This window comes from Vicugna pacos, chromosome 28 (assembly GCF_048564905.1).
Source record: "Vicugna pacos chromosome 28, VicPac4, whole genome shotgun sequence".
Classification (NCBI taxonomy): Eukaryota; Metazoa; Chordata; class Mammalia; order Artiodactyla; family Camelidae; genus Vicugna; species Vicugna pacos.
In genome coordinates this window covers 647,990-666,740 of record NC_133014.1, presented here as the reverse complement: position 1 = coordinate 666,740, position 18,751 = coordinate 647,990, and the positions used below count along the sequence as shown (strand labels likewise).

At 61.0% G+C, this 18,751-nt stretch overlaps 2 protein-coding genes across 3 annotated transcripts in view; both read left to right on the top strand.

Annotated features, from left to right (window-relative positions):
- Window positions 1–18,751, top strand: part of LOC116277736 (ankyrin repeat domain-containing protein 26-like) — a 533,747-nt gene that overhangs the window by 58,291 nt on the left and 456,705 nt on the right.
- The window catches only part of LOC140690082 (uncharacterized), a 26,718-nt gene continuing 8,735 nt past the window's right edge, over window positions 769–18,751 (top strand). The window contains exons 1-4 of one of the 2 annotated variants that reach the window (XM_072951606.1): window positions 769–1,043; window positions 6,858–6,984; window positions 9,663–9,966; window positions 15,781–15,907. In XM_072951606.1, the coding sequence (XP_072807707.1) occupies window positions 9,897–9,966; window positions 15,781–15,907 (197 nt within the window). In that variant the 5' untranslated portion in view covers window positions 769–1,043; window positions 6,858–6,984; window positions 9,663–9,896. Of the gene's footprint in view, window positions 1,044–6,857; window positions 6,985–8,647; window positions 9,419–9,662; window positions 9,967–15,780; window positions 15,908–18,751 lie in introns of those variants that run through there. The other variant, XM_072951605.1, reaches the window with a different exon arrangement.

Here is an 18,751-nt window from a genome sequence, read left to right as displayed (position 1 = left end):
GGCAGGCTCTTCAGGAGCGGCTAGATCAGCAGGAACGGCGGGCTCTTCAGGAGCAGCTAGATCAGCAGGAATGGCAGGCTCTTCATATGCAGTTGGAGCAGCAGGATCTTCATGTTCAGCAGGAGCAGCTGGAGGGAGTTCGCGGTCTCCTGCTGGACCCTGGTGGTCCTGTTTTGGTTCTCTGGCGTCTTCCCCTGCCCCTGCCTGCTCTGGACCTGTAACTGTTGGACGTGGAGAGAGCTTTAAGTCTAGTGGTTGTGCTCAGGCACAACCTGGAAAAAGGTACCCACGTGGCTCCCTTTCCACGTGCCTTTTCAAGGACAGAAATCTTCCCAGAGCTTTGCAGACAGCTCCCACCGAGCAAGTGCCCACAGGCACTTGTTCTGTGACTGAATTCTTCCAGACAGGTGGTCTGAGGCCCGTCTTTGTTCTGGTCCCAACAGCAGACTTTGGGAATGCCTCCCTGTGTGGCCCAGCCCTCCGCCCTCCCTCACCTACACACCCGCACCGGCCCTGCCCTTCTCACCTTTGGGCTGTGCTTCGGGGGGCTCCTGGCCCTCTACCTGAATCCCCGGGTGGTGGGCCCGGTGCTCCAGGTCAGAGCCGGGGGTGCTGAGCTGCCCCTCAGCCCTGGGCAAGATCCTGGGGAGAGACCTGGGCGACGTCTGGGCAGGAGGCCGTGGTGGTGGGGAGCCCTTCATACCCAGACTCTTCCGGAGCCTGTGCTGGCCTTCCACAGTGTGGCACACCAGCCCCTCACTTGGGGAGCTGGCATGAGTGTCCTGGTTCCCCGGATCCTGCGGTGTCTGGCTCTGCAATGACAGTGACCGGCAGCCGGCCCGGCCCGGAGGTCTCAGAGCCCTGCCTGGCCAGGACCACTCCTGCTTCTGCCCCACTCGACCGTCTGCTGCCTGATCAGACTGGGACCTTGGTCATCTCAGTCACCCGGGAGGCAAGAGACACACCCTAGGGCATGGGCGCCACCTCGGGCAGCAGGGCCCTGCCCCGGTTCTCCACATCCCAGCCAGCCCGCTTGGACCCAGGTTGGTGATGTGATTGGCCCCCCAGGCACCTGACCCTTCCTCAGCCTGCTCTTGCTTGAGGCAGGACCCCCCCAACATGACTGCCCCACCGCCACCAGTCAGGAAGGGGCTGTGGGGCCACCCGGGTGGGGTCTGAGTGGTGGCCTGGCCTGGGCGGGCCTGCCCTGGGCCTCCCTGTGTTACCTTTCGGTCCCTCTGGCCAAAAGGCCAGAGGCGCCTGGGGTGAGACCCGACCCACTGTCGGCACTGTTGGCAAAGGCCGTTGCTGCGGGCTTTCCGGGGGCCGCGACCTCGGGATCTTGGGATGCAACAAAACATGTCTGAGCTGAGCTGAGTTCACCAGCCAAGTAGGTTGAGAAGTGTCCTTCTCTACACAGCGGGTGCCTGGTGACCTGGGTCCCAAGTTCTGTTGGGCTCTGTTGCCAGGGAAGTGAGGTCACTTCCTGGGGTCCCCTTCCCCAAGCTTCCTCCTTACACAAAGCTCCCCAAGGGCCTCTCTGGGCTGCTGATGGCTCACTTCCCACCCCATGCCATGTCCACCCAGTGACACCAACACGGCCCCTCCTATAGCCCTGGGGAGGCCTGGATGCAGCCAGGGTCACAGCTCTGATGACACAGCTGGCTTCAGACCCAGCTCCCCCGCCAGCAGTGCTGTCACCCTGGACAAGCCACCTGCTTCTCAGGGTCTCCCCAATCCCCCATCGGCGCAGTGGGGATCATTCTGGACCCGGCTTCCTAGGAAAGCCATCATGTCTCTAGAACCACAAACACCTACTGCACCTGTCACCTCTGCGGGCTGGCATCACAGGGAGCTCATGCACAGACTCAGCAAAGGAAGGGCCCCACAGAGGGCTGGTGTGCAGGCCAAGGAGTGTGCAGGCCCAGGACTGTGCAGACGAGGCATTGTGTGGGCCCAGGAGAGGGCAGGCCTAGGAGTGTGCAGGGACAGAAGTGTGCAGGCCCAGGAGTGTGCAGGGGCAGTAGTGTTCAGGCCCCGGAGAGTGCAGGAAAGGTGAGGGCCATCACAGGAGAGGGCAGGGCCAAATGGGGCAGGCCAAGGAGTGTGCAGGACAAGGAGTTTGTAGGCCGAGGAGTATGCGGTCACAGGAGTGAGCAGGCCCAGGTGTGTGCAGTCCTTGGAGTGTGCAGGCCCAGGAGAGGGCATGCCCTGGAATGTGCAGGCCCAGGAGTGTGTAGGTACAGGAGGGAGCAGGCCCAGGAGTTTGCAGACGAAGGAGTGTGTAGGGACAGATGCGAGCAGGCCCTGGAGTGTGCAGCGCCAGGAGTGTGCTGGTCCATGAGAGGGTCGGCCGAAGTGGGGGCTGGCCCGGGATAGGGCAGGGCCAGGGGTGTGTAGGTCAAGACTGTGCTTGCCCAGGATTATACAGTCCCAGGAGTGAGCATGTACAGGAGTGTGCAGGCCCAGGAGTGTAGAAGCCCAGGTTCGTGCAGGCCCAGGTGTGCGCAGGTCCAGGAGCATGCAGGCCCAGGTGCGTGCAGTCCCAGGAGAGTGCAGGCCCTGGAGAGGACAGGCCCTCGATTGTGCAGGCCCAGGAGTGTGCAGGCCAAGCAGTGAGCACCCCCAGGAGTGTGTAGGCCCAGGAGTGTACAGGCCCAGGAGTGTGCAGCCCCAGGCGTGTGCAGACTCCGGAGTGTGCAGAGACAGGGGTGTGCAGGCCCAGGAATGTACAGGTTAGGGCTGTGCAGGCCTAGCAGTGTTCAGGCCCAGGAGTGTGCAAAATCAGGAGTATACAGGCCCAGGTGTGTTCAGGCTGAAGATTGTGCATGTCCTGGAGTGTGCAGGCCCATGAGTGTGCAATCCAGGAGTGTGCGGGCCCAGTAGTGTGCAAGCCAGGGCCAGAGAAGGCCCATGCCAGGGAAGGCCCAGGAGTGTACATATCCAGGGGTGTGCAGGCCCATGAGTGTGCAGGCCCTGAGTGTGCACTCGAGGGATTGTGCGGGCCCAGGAGAGGGCAGGCCCAGCAGTGTGCAGGCCCAGGAGTGTGCAGACATAGGTGGGATCAGTCACAGGAGTGTGCAGATCCAGGAGTATACAGGCCCAGGTGTGTGCAGGCCCAACCTTGTGCAGGCCCAGGAGTGTGCAGACAGAGGAGTGTGCAGGCCAAGGAGGGTGCAGGCCCAGGCCAGGGCAGGCCTAAGAGGGTACAGACCCTGGAGTGTGCAGGCCCAGGAGTATGCATGCCCAGGGCTGTGAGTCCCAGCAGTGTTCAGGCCCAGGAGTGTGCAGAATCAGGGGTATACAGGCCCAGGTGTGTTCAGGCTCAAGATTGTGCCTGTCCTGGAGTGTGCAGGCCCATGAGTGTGCAATCAAGGAGTGTGCGGGTCCAGTAGTGTGCAAGCCCAGGCCAGAGAAGGCCCATGCCAGGGAAGGCCCAGGAGTGTACAGATCCAGGATTGTGCTGGCCCAGGAGTGTGCATGCGCAGGACTGTGCAGGCACAGGAGGGAGCAGGCCGAGGAGGGTGCAGTCCCAGGTGTGTGCAGGCACAAGTGTGAGCAGGCCCAGTATTGTGAAGGCCCAGGAATGAACAGGTCCAGGAGAGGGCCGGCCGAATTGGGGGCAGGCCCAGGAGAGGGAAGGCCCAGGAGTGTGCAGGCCCTGGAGTGTGCACACGATGGATTGTGCGGGCCCAGCAGTGTGCAGGCCCAGGAGTGTGCAGACATAGGAGTGCGCAGGACAAGGAGGGTGCAGGCCCAGGCCAGGTTAGGCCCAGGACTGTACAGGCCCGGGAGTGTGTCGGCACAGCAGTGTGCAATCACAGGATGGAACAGGTGCAGGAGTGTTCAAGGTTAGCAGTGTGCAGGCCCAGGAGTGTGCACACACAGGAGGGAGGAGGCACACGAGTGTGCTGGCCAGGAGTGTACAGGCCTGTGTGTGTGTGTAGGCCCAGCAGTGTACAGGCCCAGGTGTGTGCAGGCTGTGGGATGTGCAGGCCCAGGAGTGTGCAGGCCCAGGAGTGTGCAGGCCCAGGAGTGTGCAGAGAGAAGGGTGTGCAAGCCCAGGTGGGTGCAGACCCAGGAGTGTGCAGGCCAAAGGGAGCGCAAGCCCTAGAAGTGTGCAGGCCAGGAGTGTACAGGTCCAGGAGAGGGCCGGCCGAATTGGGGGAAGGCCCAGGAGAGGGAAGGCCCAGGAGTGTGCAGGTTCATGAGAGGGTCGGCCGAGGTGTGGGCTGGCCTGGGATAGGGCAGGGCCAGATGTGTGTAGGCCCAAGACTGTGCTTGCCTAGGAATATGCAGTCACAGGAGGGAGCAGGCCCAGCAGTGTGCAGGCCAAGTAGAGTGCAGGCCCAGGCCTGTGCAGTCCCAGGTGTGTGCAGGCCCAGGAGAGGGCAGGACCCGGTGTGTGCAGGCCCAGGAGTTGCAGACCCAGGTGTGTGCAGACACCGGCGTGTGCAGAGACAGGAGTGTGTAGGCCCAGGATTGTACAGGCCAAGGGCTGTGCAGGCCAAGCCATGTGCAGCCCCAGGAATGTGCTGGCACAGATGGGAACAAGCCTAGGAGTGTACGGGCATATGTGGGAGAAGGCCTGGGAGTGTACAAGCCAAGGTTCATGCAGTCCCAGGTGTGCGTAGGTCCAGGATTGTGTAGGCCCAGGTGTCTGCTGTCCCAGGAGTATGCGGGCCCAGCAGAGGGCAGGCCCTGGAGTGTGTAGGCCCAGGATTGTGCAGGCACAAGTGGGAGCAGGACCAGCAGTGTGCAGGCCCAAGAGTGTGCAGGTCCAGGAGAGGGCCGGGCGACTTGGGGGCAGGCCCATTAGAGGGAAGTCCCAGGAGTGTGCAGGCCAAGTAGTGTGCACACGAGGGATTGTGCGGGCCCAGGGGAAGGTAGGCCCAGCAGTGTGCAGGGCCAGAAGTGTTCAGGCCCAGGTTTGTGCAGGCCCAGGTGTGCGCAGGTCCAGAGCATGCAGGCCCAGGTTTTTGCAGTCCCAGGAGTGTGCAGGCCCTGGAGAGGACAGGCCCTCGAATGTGCAGGCCCAGGAGTGTGCAGGCCAAGCAGTGAGCACCCCCAGGAGTGTGTAGGCCCAGGAGTGTACAGGCCCAGGAGTGTGCAGCCCCAGGCGTGTGCAGACTCCGGAGTGTGCAGAGACAGGGGTGTGCAGGCCCAGGACTGTACAGGTTAGGGCTGTGCAGGCCTAGCAGTGTTCAGGCCCAGGATTGGGCAAAATCAGGAATATACAGGCCCAGGTGTGTTCAGGCTCAAGATTGTGCATGTCCTGGAGTTTGCAGGCCCATGAGTGTGCAGGCCCAGAAGTGTGCAGATTCAATACGGAACCGGCCCGGGAGTGTACAGGCCCAGGTTCCTGCAGGCCCCGGTGTGCGTAGGTCCAGGAGTGTGCAGGTCCAAGAGTGTGCAGGCCCAGTTGTGTGCAGGCCCAGGAATGTGCAGACCCTGTCGACCCTAGAGGGCAGGATGCCGTGACCAGAGGAGGCGCTCTCTAGGACTGGGGGCGGAGGCCGGGAGAGCAGGCGGTTGGAGAGCCGGTGGTGAGGGCTGGAAAGGGGCAGAGCTGCACCAACCAGGTGTGCGGACCTGAGGGCGTGAGGCTGGGCGGCCTGCCGAGGGTGTTCCTGCAGCAGTGCTGGCCCTGGGTGAGGATGTGGTGGGACCAGGGCTGAGCCAGCGGGGCAGAAGGAGGAGGAGCGGGGAGGAGGGCGCCAGAGGGTGCACAGTGGACCGGTCACTGGGCATCTGCAGGTTTGGAGGCGCTCTGCTGTGTGGGGCTCCAGGCCTCCCTGGGTCTGGGGACGTGGGTGTGATGTGACTCGGAAGGAGGCCGGGTGCGCTTCGGACAGCACCCGCCATCTCTCCCACCCAGGCCCAGTGCTCATGGTCGTGTTGCAGCCTCAGTTTTCCGTCCACTGTCCCAGCAACCCCTTGGTGGTATTCTGAGCAGAGGCAGAGGGTGAGAGTCCTGACTTGGCTTTCCTTCCCTGTGTTTCCAAGTCCACACTCATTCCGCAAGTCGCACGACAGGCCAAGAAATCGGGAGACGCGGTGTCGGGGTAAAGAATAGTGAGTTTATTTGGAAAGGCAGCTGACCGAGAAGATGGCAGGCTAATGTCCTGGAGAGCCACCTTCTCCGAGTGAGACTTCAGGCTCCTTTTACACTCGAAAGGAGAGGGGTTGTGGGTGGTTGGTGCAAAGTCCTTGGTGCAGGAATTCTTTGTTTTTGCAGTTGTGGGTCAGCTCATGGGGCCCCTGTAAAACCTCTAACAAAACAAATGTTACTTTCTGTTCTGCAGCTTGTTGTGTGTATAGGAGAGGAAAAGAGCTCTTATCCTGAAGGCTGAGAGCCTTGAGAACAGGCTCTGCTGTCAATTTCAGGCTGAAGGCAACATTGTTTTACAAAAGGGGCAGAGCTGGTAAGACAGCCTGGAAAACAGCAGAGGGTTAAAGGAAAAAGAACAGATCTAATAGGCAGTCAGATTTGGTCTTTTCTGTTACACCTGCTGCCCCAGCAGGGCTGGCCTCAGGGAGGAAGGGCGCCCCTCCGGCCCCCGAGAGCCGCCTGCAGAGGGTGGGGAAGGCAGGGAGGGGGTCTGCCCTGCTGGGGAGGTAAACTAGACATGGCTGATACATGGACAGTGAGTGCAAAGTTAGAAAACCTCTGGGTTTTCCCTCTTTAGGGAGGGAGAGGGAGGCTCAGCATAGGTCCTTGAGCTTCCGCGAGAAAAGTGGCTCTCAGCCCAGGTCGGCTGCGGGCGCCTCTGGGGTTGTCACACCTGAGGGGCCCTCTGTGGACGGGTCCTGTGTTCTTGGCACTGACGTGGATTTTCCTCCTCTTCTTCCCCAAGGGGCGGTAGTGGCTCCGGGGGCAGCTTCCAGCCGATCACGGCCATCCTGCTGCCCTCATGCAAGCTGGCCCTGCACGCCCGGCAGCTGGACGTCAGGCTGCAGCTGGACTACGTCTCCGCCTCGCAGGTAAGAGGAGCCCCGCTGCTTCCCTGGGGGCCGGCAAGGGGGTCCCTCGGGAGGGGTTTCGGTTGGGGGCTCCTGGCTAGACGCCGCAGCCGTGTGAGTGGCACCGTTGGGGTGAAGGAGGCTGGTGCCAGGGACAGGGCAGGCCCAGGAGTGTGCAGGCCCAGGAGTGTGCATGCCCAGGAGTGTGCAGGCAAAGGAGGGAGCAGGCCCAGTAGTGTGCAGGCCAAGTAGAGTGCAGGCCCAGAAGTGTGCACGCCCAGGCGTGTACAGTAGGGCTGTGCAGGCCCAGCAGTGTTCAGGCCCAGGAGTGTGCAAAATCAGGAGTATACAGGCCCAGGTGTGTTCAGGCTCAAGATTGTGCAAGTCCTGGAGTGTGCAGGCCCATGAGTGTGCAATCCAGGAGTGTGCAGGCCCAGTAGTGTGCACACACAGGAGGGAGGAGGCACATGATTGTGCTGGCCTGGAGTGTACAGGCCTGTGTGTGTGTGTGTAGGCCCAGGAGTGTACAGGCCCAGGTGTGTGCAGGCCCAGGAGTGTGCAGGCCCAGGATTGTTTAGGCCCAGGAGTGTGCAGAGAGAAGAGTGTGCAAGCCCAGGTTGGTGCAGACCCAGAAGCGTGCAGGCCTAGGAGAGCGCAGGCCCTGGAGTGTGCAGGCCAGGAGTGTGCAGGTCCAGGAGAGGGCCGGCCGAATTGGGGGCAGGCCCAGGAGTGTACAGGCCCAGGAGTGTGCTGACACAGTAGGGATCAGTCACAGGAGTGTGCAGGTCCAGGAGTATACAGGCCCAGGTGTGTGCAGGCCCAACATTGTGCAGGCCCAGGAGTGTGCAGGCCCAGGTATGTGCAGGCCCAGGCCATGGCAGGCCCAGGAGGGTACAGACCCTGGAGTGTGCAGACCCAGGAGTATGCATGCCCAGGGCTGTGAGGCCCAGCATTTTTCAGGCCCTGGAGTGTACAGAATCAGGTGTATACAGGCCAAGGTGTGTTAATGCCCAAGATTGTGCAGGTCCTGTTGTGTGCAGACCCATGAGTGTGCAGCTCGAGCAGTGTGAAGGCCCAGTAGTGTTCAGGCCCAGGAGTGTGCAACATCAGGAGTATACAGGTCCAGGTGTGTTCAGGCTCAAGATTGTGCATGTCCTGGAGTGTGCAGGCCCATGAGTGTGCAATCCAGGAGTGTGCAGGCCCAGTAGTGTGCAAGCCAGGGCCAGAGAAGGCCCATGCCAGGGAAGGCCCAGGAGTGTACAGATCCAGGAGTGTGCAGGCCCAGGAGTGTGCATGCCCAGGAGTGTCCAGAGGAGGGGTTTGAGGCCGTGGTGGGATGTCCTTCACAGGCATAAATAGCGTAAAGAGCATAAAACTACATGATAGTGATGGTCGGACAGCATGGGAATGCACTTAATGTTCCTGAAATGCACAATTTAAAAGGGAAAAAAATCTGTATTTTATTAAAGGAGGTGGAAAATTGAAAAATATAGGATGCCATAAATGATGTAAAACAAATAAACTAAACTAAAGAAAAACAAAACAAAAGCAAATTCAGGGGCAGGGAAGTCAACTTCGGGTAGCGGAGGGGATTTATGGTGGGATTTTGGAGAAGGTGTAGGAGGGTGCAGAGGGGCACAGCCCTAGTGGGTGATGATGCCTAAAATGGTTCTCCACTGCCCAGCGGCCCAGGTGCAGGTGCAGGAACTGCAGGCTTCTCAGGAGCAGCAAGATCAGCAGGAGCTGCAGGCTCTTCAGGAGTGGCTAGATCAGCAGGAGCTGCAGGCTCTTCAGGAGTGGCAAGATCAGCAGGAATGGCGGGCTCTTCAGGAGTGTCTAGATCAGCAGGAACGGCAGGCGCTTCAGGAGCGGCGGGCTCTTCAGGAATGGCAGGCTCTTCAGGAGCCGTGGGCTCTTCAGGAGCGGCTAGATCAGCAGGAGAGGCAGGCTCTTCAGGAGCGGCAGGCTCTTCAGGAGCGGCTAGATCAGCAGGAACGGCGGGCTCTTCAGGAGCAGCTAGATCAGCAGGAATGGCAGGCTCTTCATATGCAGTTGGAGCAGCAGGATCTTCATGTTCAGCAGGAGCAGCTGGAGGGAGTTCGCGGTCTCCTGCTGGACCCTGGTGGTCCTGTTTTGGTTCTCTGGCGTCTTCCCCTGCCCCTGCCTGCTCTGGACCTGTAACTGTTGGACGTGGAGAGAGCTTTAAGTCTAGTGGTTGTGCTCAGGCACAACCTGGAAAAAGGTACCCACGTGGCTCCCTTTCCACGTGCCTTTTCAAGGACAGAAATCTTCCCAGAGCTTTGCAGACAGCTCCCACCGAGCAAGTGCCCACAGGCACTTGTTCTGTGACTGAATTCTTCCAGACAGGTGGTCTGAGGCCCGTCTTTGTTCTGGTCCCAACAGCAGACTTTGGGAATGCCTCCCTGTGTGGCCCAGCCCTCCGCCCTCCCTCACCTACACACCCGCACCGGCCCTGCCCTTCTCACCTTTGGGCTGTGCTTCGGGGGGCTCCTGGCCCTCTACCTGAATCCCCGGGTGGTGGGCCCGGTGCTCCAGGTCAGAGCCGGGGGTGCTGAGCTGCCCCTCAGCCCTGGGCAAGATCCTGGGGAGAGACCTGGGCGACGTCTGGGCAGGAGGCCGTGGTGGTGGGGAGCCCTTCATACCCAGACTCTTCCGGAGCCTGTGCTGGCCTTCCACAGTGTGGCACACCAGCCCCTCACTTGGGGAGCTGGCATGAGTGTCCTGGTTCCCCGGATCCTGCGGTGTCTGGCTCTGCAATGACAGTGACCGGCAGCCGGCCCGGCCCGGAGGTCTCAGAGCCCTGCCTGGCCAGGACCACTCCTGCTTCTGCCCCACTCGACCGTCTGCTGCCTGATCAGACTGGGACCTTGGTCATCTCAGTCACCCGGGAGGCAAGAGACACACCCTAGGGCATGGGCGCCACCTCGGGCAGCAGGGCCCTGCCCCGGTTCTCCACATCCCAGCCAGCCCGCTTGGACCCAGGTTGGTGATGTGATCGGCCCCCCAGGCACCTGACCCTTCCTCAGCCTGCTCTTGCTTGAGGCAGGACCCCCCCAACATGACTGCCCCACCGCCACCAGTCAGGAAGGGGCTGTGGGGCCACCCGGGTGGGGTCTGAGTGGTGGCCTGGCCTGGGCGGGCCTGCCCTGGGCCTCCCTGTGTTACCTTTCGGTCCCTCTGGCCAAAAGGCCAGAGGCGCCTGGGGTGAGACCCGACCCACTGTCGGCACTGTTGGCAAAGGCCGTTGCTGCGGGCTTTCCGGGGGCCGCGACCTCGGGATCTTGGGATGCAACAAAACATGTCTGAGCTGAGCTGAGTTCACCAGCCAAGTAGGTTGAGAAGTGTCCTTCTCTACACAGCGGGTGCCTGGTGACCTGGGTCCCAAGTTCTGTTGGGCTCTGTTGCCAGGGAAGTGAGGTCACTTCCTGGGGTCCCCTTCCCCAAGCTTCCTCCTTACACAAAGCTCCCCAAGGGCCTCTCTGGGCTGCTGATGGCTCACTTCCCACCCCATGCCATGTCCACCCAGTGACACCAACACGGCCCCTCCTATAGCCCTGGGGAGGCCTGGATGCAGCCAGGGTCACAGCTCTGATGACACAGCTGGCTTCAGACCCAGCTCCCCCGCCAGCAGTGCTGTCACCCTGGACAAGCCACCTGCTTCTCAGGGTCTCCCCAATCCCCCATCGGCGCAGTGGGGATCATTCTGGACCCGGCTTCCTAGGAAAGCCATCATGTCTCTAGAACCACAAACACCTACTGCACCTGTCACCTCTGCGGGCTGGCATCACAGGGAGCTCATGCACAGACTCAGCAAAGGAAGGGCCCCACAGAGGGCTGGTGTGCAGGCCAAGGAGTGTGCAGGCCCAGGACTGTGCAGACGAGGCATTGTGTGGGCCCAGGAGAGGGCAGGCCTAGGAGTGTGCAGGGACAGAAGTGTGCAGGCCCAGGAGTGTGCAGGGGCAGTAGTGTTCAGGCCCCGGAGAGTGCAGGAAAGGTGAGGGCCATCACAGGAGAGGGCAGGGCCAAATGGGGCAGGCCAAGGAGTGTGCAGGACAAGGAGTTTGTAGGCCGAGGAGTATGCGGTCACAGGAGTGAGCAGGCCCAGGTGTGTGCAGTCCTTGGAGTGTGCAGGCCCAGGAGAGGGCATGCCCTGGAATGTGCAGGCCCAGGAGTGTGTAGGTACAGGAGGGAGCAGGCCCAGGAGTTTGCAGACGAAGGAGTGTGTAGGGACAGATGGGAGCAGGCCCTGGAGTGTGCAGCGCCAGGAGTGTGCTGGTCCATGAGAGGGTCGGCCGAAGTGGGGGCTGGCCCGGGATAGGGCAGGGCCAGGGGTGTGTAGGTCAAGACTGTGCTTGCCCAGGATTATACAGTCCCAGGAGTGAGCATGTACAGGAGTGTGCAGGCCCAGGAGTGTAGAAGCCCAGGTTCGTGCAGGCCCAGGTGTGCGCAGGTCCAGGAGCATGCAGGCCCAGGTGCGTGCAGTCCCAGGAGAGTGCAGGCCCTGGAGAGGACAGGCCCTCGATTGTGCAGGCCCAGGAGTGTGCAGGCCAAGCAGTGAGCACCCCCAGGAGTGTGTAGGCCCAGGAGTGTACAGGCCCAGGAGTGTGCAGCCCCAGGCGTGTGCAGACTCCGGAGTGTGCAGAGACAGGGGTGTGCAGGCCCAGGAATGTACAGGTTAGGGCTGTGCAGGCCTAGCAGTGTTCAGGCCCAGGAGTGTGCAAAATCAGGAGTATACAGGCCCAGGTGTGTTCAGGCTGAAGATTGTGCATGTCCTGGAGTGTGCAGGCCCATGAGTGTGCAATCCAGGAGTGTGCGGGCCCAGTAGTGTGCAAGCCAGGGCCAGAGAAGGCCCATGCCAGGGAAGGCCCAGGAGTGTACATATCCAGGGGTGTGCAGGCCCATGAGTGTGCAGGCCCTGAGTGTGCACTCGAGGGATTGTGCGGGCCCAGGAGAGGGCAGGCCCAGCAGTGTGCAGGCCCAGGAGTGTGCAGACATAGGTGGGATCAGTCACAGGAGTGTGCAGATCCAGGAGTATACAGGCCCAGGTGTGTGCAGGCCCAACCTTGTGCAGGCCCAGGAGTGTGCAGACAGAGGAGTGTGCAGGCCAAGGAGGGTGCAGGCCCAGGCCAGGGCAGGCCTAAGAGGGTACAGACCCTGGAGTGTGCAGGCCCAGGAGTATGCATGCCCAGGGCTGTGAGTCCCAGCAGTGTTCAGGCCCAGGAGTGTGCAGAATCAGGGGTATACAGGCCCAGGTGTGTTCAGGCTCAAGATTGTGCCTGTCCTGGAGTGTGCAGGCCCATGAGTGTGCAATCAAGGAGTGTGCGGGTCCAGTAGTGTGCAAGCCCAGGCCAGAGAAGGCCCATGCCAGGGAAGGCCCAGGAGTGTACAGATCCAGGATTGTGCTGGCCCAGGAGTGTGCATGCGCAGGACTGTGCAGGCACAGGAGGGAGCAGGCCGAGGAGGGTGCAGTCCCAGGTGTGTGCAGGCACAAGTGTGAGCAGGCCCAGTATTGTGAAGGCCCAGGAATGAACAGGTCCAGGAGAGGGCCGGCCGAATTGGGGGCAGGCCCAGGAGAGGGAAGGCCCAGGAGTGTGCAGGCCCTGGAGTGTGCACACGATGGATTGTGCGGGCCCAGCAGTGTGCAGGCCCAGGAGTGTGCAGACATAGGAGTGCGCAGGACAAGGAGGGTGCAGGCCCAGGCCAGGTTAGGCCCAGGACTGTACAGGCCCGGGAGTGTGTCGGCACAGCAGTGTGCAATCACAGGATGGAACAGGTGCAGGAGTGTTCAAGGTTAGCAGTGTGCAGGCCCAGGAGTGTGCACACACAGGAGGGAGGAGGCACACGAGTGTGCTGGCCAGGAGTGTACAGGCCTGTGTGTGTGTGTAGGCCCAGCAGTGTACAGGCCCAGGTGTGTGCAGGCTGTGGGATGTGCAGGCCCAGGAGTGTGCAGGCCCAGGAGTGTGCAGGCCCAGGAGTGTGCAGAGAGAAGGGTGTGCAAGCCCAGGTGGGTGCAGACCCAGGAGTGTGCAGGCCAAAGGGAGCGCAAGCCCTAGAAGTGTGCAGGCCAGGAGTGTACAGGTCCAGGAGAGGGCCGGCCGAATTGGGGGAAGGCCCAGGAGAGGGAAGGCCCAGGAGTGTGCAGGTTCATGAGAGGGTCGGCCGAGGTGTGGGCTGGCCTGGGATAGGGCAGGGCCAGATGTGTGTAGGCCCAAGACTGTGCTTGCCTAGGAATATGCAGTCACAGGAGGGAGCAGGCCCAGCAGTGTGCAGGCCAAGTAGAGTGCAGGCCCAGGCCTGTGCAGTCCCAGGTGTGTGCAGGCCCAGGAGAGGGCAGGACCCGGTGTGTGCAGGCCCAGGAGTTGCAGACCCAGGTGTGTGCAGACACCGGCGTGTGCAGAGACAGGAGTGTGTAGGCCCAGGATTGTACAGGCCAAGGGCTGTGCAGGCCAAGCCATGTGCAGCCCCAGGAATGTGCTGGCACAGATGGGAACAAGCCTAGGAGTGTACGGGCATATGTGGGAGAAGGCCTGGGAGTGTACAAGCCAAGGTTCATGCAGTCCCAGGTGTGCGTAGGTCCAGGATTGTGTAGGCCCAGGTGTCTGCTGTCCCAGGAGTATGCGGGCCCAGCAGAGGGCAGGCCCTGGAGTGTGTAGGCCCAGGATTGTGCAGGCACAAGTGGGAGCAGGACCAGCAGTGTGCAGGCCCAAGAGTGTGCAGGTCCAGGAGAGGGCCGGGCGACTTGGGGGCAGGCCCATTAGAGGGAAGTCCCAGGAGTGTGCAGGCCAAGTAGTGTGCACACGAGGGATTGTGCGGGCCCAGGGGAAGGTAGGCCCAGCAGTGTGCAGGGCCAGAAGTGTTCAGGCCCAGGTTCGTGCAGGCCCAGGTGTGCGCAGGTCCAGAGCATGCAGGCCCAGGTTTTTGCAGTCCCAGGAGTGTGCAGGCCCTGGAGAGGACAGGCCCTCGAATGTGCAGGCCCAGGAGTGTGCAGGCCAAGCAGTGAGCACCCCCAGGAGTGTGTAGGCCCAGGAGTGTACAGGCCCAGGAGTGTGCAGCCCCAGGCGTGTGCAGACTCCGGAGTGTGCAGAGACAGGGGTGTGCAGGCCCAGGACTGTACAGGTTAGGGCTGTGCAGGCCTAGCAGTGTTCAGGCCCAGGATTGGGCAAAATCAGGAATATACAGGCCCAGGTGTGTTCAGGCTCAAGATTGTGCATGTCCTGGAGTTTGCAGGCCCATGAGTGTGCAGGCCCAGAAGTGTGCAGATTCAATACGGAACCGGCCCGGGAGTGTACAGGCCCAGGTTCCTGCAGGCCCCGGTGTGCGTAGGTCCAGGAGTGTGCAGGTCCAAGAGTGTGCAGGCCCAGTTGTGTGCAGGCCCAGGAATGTGCAGACCCTGTCGACCCTAGAGGGCAGGATGCCGTGACCAGAGGAGGCGCTCTCTAGGACTGGGGGCGGAGGCCGGGAGAGCAGGCGGTTGGAGAGCCGGTGGTGAGGGCTGGAAAGGGGCAGAGCTGCACCAACCAGGTGTGCGGACCTGAGGGCGTGAGGCTGGGCGGCCTGCCGAGGGTGTTCCTGCAGCAGTGCTGGCCCTGGGTGAGGATGTGGTGGGACCAGGGCTGAGCCAGCGGGGCAGAAGGAGGAGGAGCGGGGAGGAGGGCGCCAGAGGGTGCACAGTGGACCGGTCACTGGGCATCTGCAGGTTTGGAGGCGCTCTGCTGTGTGGGGCTCCAGGCCTCCCTGGGTCTGGGGACGTGGGTGTGATGTGACTCGGAAGGAGGCCGGGTGCGCTTCGGACAGCACCCGCCATCTCTCCCACCCAGGCCCAGTGCTCATGGTCGTGTTGCAGCCTCAGTTTTCCGTCCACTGTCCCAGCAACCCCTTGGTGGTATTCTGAGCAGAGGCAGAGGGTGAGAGTCCTGACTTGGCTTTCCTTCCCTGTGTTTCCAAGTCCACACTCATTCCGCAAGTCGCACGACAGGCCAAGAAATCGGGAGACGCGGTGTCGGGGTAAAGAATAGTGAGTTTATTTGGAAAGGCAGCTGACCGAGAAGATGGCAGGCTAATGTCCTGGAGAGCCACCTTCTCCGAGTGAGACTTCAGGCTCCTTTTACACTCGAAAGGAGAGGGGTTGTGGGTGGTTGGTGCAAAGTCCTTGGTGCAGGAATTCTTTGTTTTTGCAGTTGTGGGTCAGCTCATGGGGCCCCTGTAAAACCTCTAACAAAACAAATGTTACTTTCTGTTCTGCAGCTTGTTGTGTGTATAGGAGAGGAAAAGAGCTCTTATCCTGAAGGCTGAGAGCCTTGAGAACAGGCTCTGCTGTCAATTTCAGGCTGAAGGCAACATTGTTTTACAAAAGGGGCAGAGCTGGTAAGACAGCCTGGAAAACAGCAGAGGGTTAAAGGAAAAAGAACAGATCTAATAGGCAGTCAGATTTGGTCTTTTCTGTTACACCTGCTGCCCCAGCAGGGCTGGCCTCAGGGAGGAAGGGCGCCCCTCCGGCCCCCGAGAGCCGCCTGCAGAGGGTGGGGAAGGCAGGGAGGGGGTCTGCCCTGCTGGGGAGGTAAACTAGACATGGCTGATACATGGACAGTGAGTGCAAAGTTAGAAAACCTCTGGGTTTTCCCTCTTTAGGGAGGGAGAGGGAGGCTCAGCATAGGTCCTTGAGCTTCCGCGAGAAAAGTGGCTCTCAGCCCAGGTCGGCTGCGGGCGCCTCTGGGGTTGTCACACCTGAGGGGCCCTCTGTGGACGGGTCCTGTGTTCTTGGCACTGACGTGGATTTTCCTCCTCTTCTTCCCCAAGGGGCGGTAGTGGCTCCGGGGGCAGCTTCCAGCCGATCACGGCCATCCTGCTGCCCTCATGCAAGCTGGCCCTGCACGCCCGGCAGCTGGACGTCAGGCTGCAGCTGGACTACGTCTCCGCCTCGCAGGTAAGAGGAGCCCCGCTGCTTCCCTGGGGGCCGGCAAGGGGGTCCCTCGGGAGGGGTTTCGGTTGGGGGCTCCTGGCTAGACGCCGCAGCCGTGTGAGTGGCACCGTTGGGGTGAAGGAGGCTGGTGCCAGGGACAGGGCAGGCCCAGGAGTGTGCAGGCCCAGGAGTGTGCATGCCCAGGAGTGTGCAGGCAAAGGAGGGAGCAGGCCCAGTAGTGTGCAGGCCAAGTAGAGTGCAGGCCCAGAAGTGTGCACGCCCAGGCGTGTACAGTAGGGCTGTGCAGGCCCAGCAGTGTTCAGGCCCAGGAGTGTGCAAAATCAGGAGTATACAGGCCCAGGTGTGTTCAGGCTCAAGATTGTGCAAGTCCTGGAGTGTGCAGGCCCATGAGTGTGCAATCCAGGAGTGTGCAGGCCCAGTAGTGTGCACACACAGGAGGGAGGAGGCACATGATTGTGCTGGCCTGGAGTGTACAGGCCTGTGTGTGTGTGTGTAGGCCCAGGAGTGTACAGGCCCAGGTGTGTGCAGGCCCAGGAGTGTGCAGGCCCAGGATTGTTTAGGCCCAGGAGTGTGCAGAGAGAAGAGTGTGCAAGCCCAGGTTGGTGCAGACCCAGAAGCGTGCAGGCCTAGGAGAGCGCAGGCCCTGGAGTGTGCAGGCCAGGAGTGTGCAGGTCCAGGAGAGGGCCGGCCGAATTGGGGGCAGGCCCAGGAGTGTACAGGCCCAGGAGTGTGCTGACACAGTAGGGATCAGTCACAGGAGTGTGCAGGTCCAGGAGTATACAGGCCCAGGTGTGTGCAGGCCCAACATTGTGCAGGCCCAGGAGTGTGCAGGCCCAGGTATGTGCAGGCCCAGGCCATGGCAGGCCCAGGAGGGTACAGACCCTGGAGTGTGCAGACCCAGGAGTATGCATGCCCAGGGCTGTGAGGCCCAGCATTTTTCAGGCCCTGGAGTGTACAGAATCAGGTGTATACAGGCCAAGGTGTGTTAATGCCCAAGATTGTGCAGGTCCTGTTGTGTGCAGACCCATGAGTGTGCAGCTCGAGCAGTGTGAAGGCCCAGTAGTGTTCAGGCCCAGGAGTGTGCAACATCAGGAGTATACAGGTCCAGGTGTGTTCAGGCTCAAGATTGTGCATGTCCTGGAGTGTGCAGGCCCATGAGTGTGCAATCCAGGAGTGTGCAGGCCCAGTAGTGTGCAAGCCAGGGCCAGAGAAGGCCCATGCCAGGGAAGGCCCAGGAGTGTACAGATCCAGGAGTGTGCAGGCCCAGGAGTGTGCATGCCCAGGAGTGTCCAGAGGAGGGGTTTGAGGCCGTGGTGGGATGTCCTTCACAGGCATAAATAGCGTAAAGAGCATAAAACTACATGATAGTGATGGTCGGACAGCATGGGAATGCACTTAATGTTCCTGAAATGCACAATTTAAAAGGGAAAAAAATCTGTATTTTATTAAAGGAGGTGGAAAATTGAAAAATATAGGATGCCATAAATGATGTAAAACAAATAAACTAAACTAAAGAAAAACAAAACAAAAGCAAATTCAGGGGCAGGGAAGTCAACTTCGGGTAGCGGAGGGGATTTATGGTGGGATTTTGGAGAAGGTGTAGGAGGGTGCAGAGGGGCACAGCCCTAGTGGGTGATGATGCCTAAAATGGTTCTCCACTGCCCAGCGGCCCAGGTGCAGGTGCAGGAACTGCAGGCTTCTCAGGAGCAGCAAGATCAGCAGGAGCTGCAGGCTCTTCAGGAGTGGCAAGATCAGCAGGAGCTGCAGGCTCTTCAGGAGTGGCTAGATCAGCAGGAGCTGCAGGCTCTTCAGGAGTGTCTAGATCAGCAGGAACGGCAGGCGCTTCAGGAGCGGCGGGCTCTTCAGGAATGGCAGGCTCTTCAGGAGCCGTGGGCTCTTCAGGAGCGGCTAGATCAGCAGGAACGGCGGGCTCTTCAGGAGCAGCTAGATCAGCAGGAATGGCAGGCTCTTCATATGCAGTTGGAGCAGCAGGATCTTCATGTTCAGCAGGAGCAGCTGGAGGGAGTTCGCGGTCTCCTGCTGGACCCTGGTGGTCCTGTTTTGGTTCTCTGGCGTCTTCCCCTGCCCCTGCCTGCTCTGGACCTGTAACTGTTGGACGTGGAGAGAGCTTTAAGTCTAGTGGTTGTGCTCAGGCACAACCTGGAAAAAGGTACCCACGTGGCTCCCTTTCCACGTGCCTTTTCAAGGACAGAAATCTTCCCAGAGCTTTGCAGACAGCTCCCACCGAGCAAGTGCCCACAGGCACTTGTTCTGTGACTGAATTCTTCCAGACAGGTGGTCTGAGGCCCGTCTTTGTTCTGGTCCCAACAGCAGACTTTGGGAATGCCTCCCTGTGTGGCCCAGCCCTCCGCCCTCCCTCACCTACACACCCGCACCGGCCCTGCCCTTCTCACCTTTGGGCTGTGCTTCGGGGGGCTCCTGGCCCTCTACCTGAATCCCCGGGTGGTGGGCCCGGTGCTCCAGGTCAGAGCCGGGGGTGCTGAGCTGCCCCTCAGCCCTGGGCAAGATCCTGGGGAGAGACCTGGGCGACGTCTGGGCAGGAGGCCGTGGTGGTGGGGAGCCCTTCATACCCAGACTCTTCCGGAGCCTGTGCTGGCCTTCCACAGTGTGGCACACCAGCCCCTCACTTGGGGAGCTGGCATGAGTGTCCTGGTTCCCCGGATCCTGCGGTGTCTGGCTCTGCAATGACAGTGACCGGCAGCCGGCCCGGCCCGGAGGTCTCAGAGCCCTGCCTGGCCAGGACCACTCCTGCTTCTGCCCCACTCGACCGTCTGCTGCCTGATCAGACTGGGACCTTGGTCATCTCAGTCACCCGGGAGGCAAGAG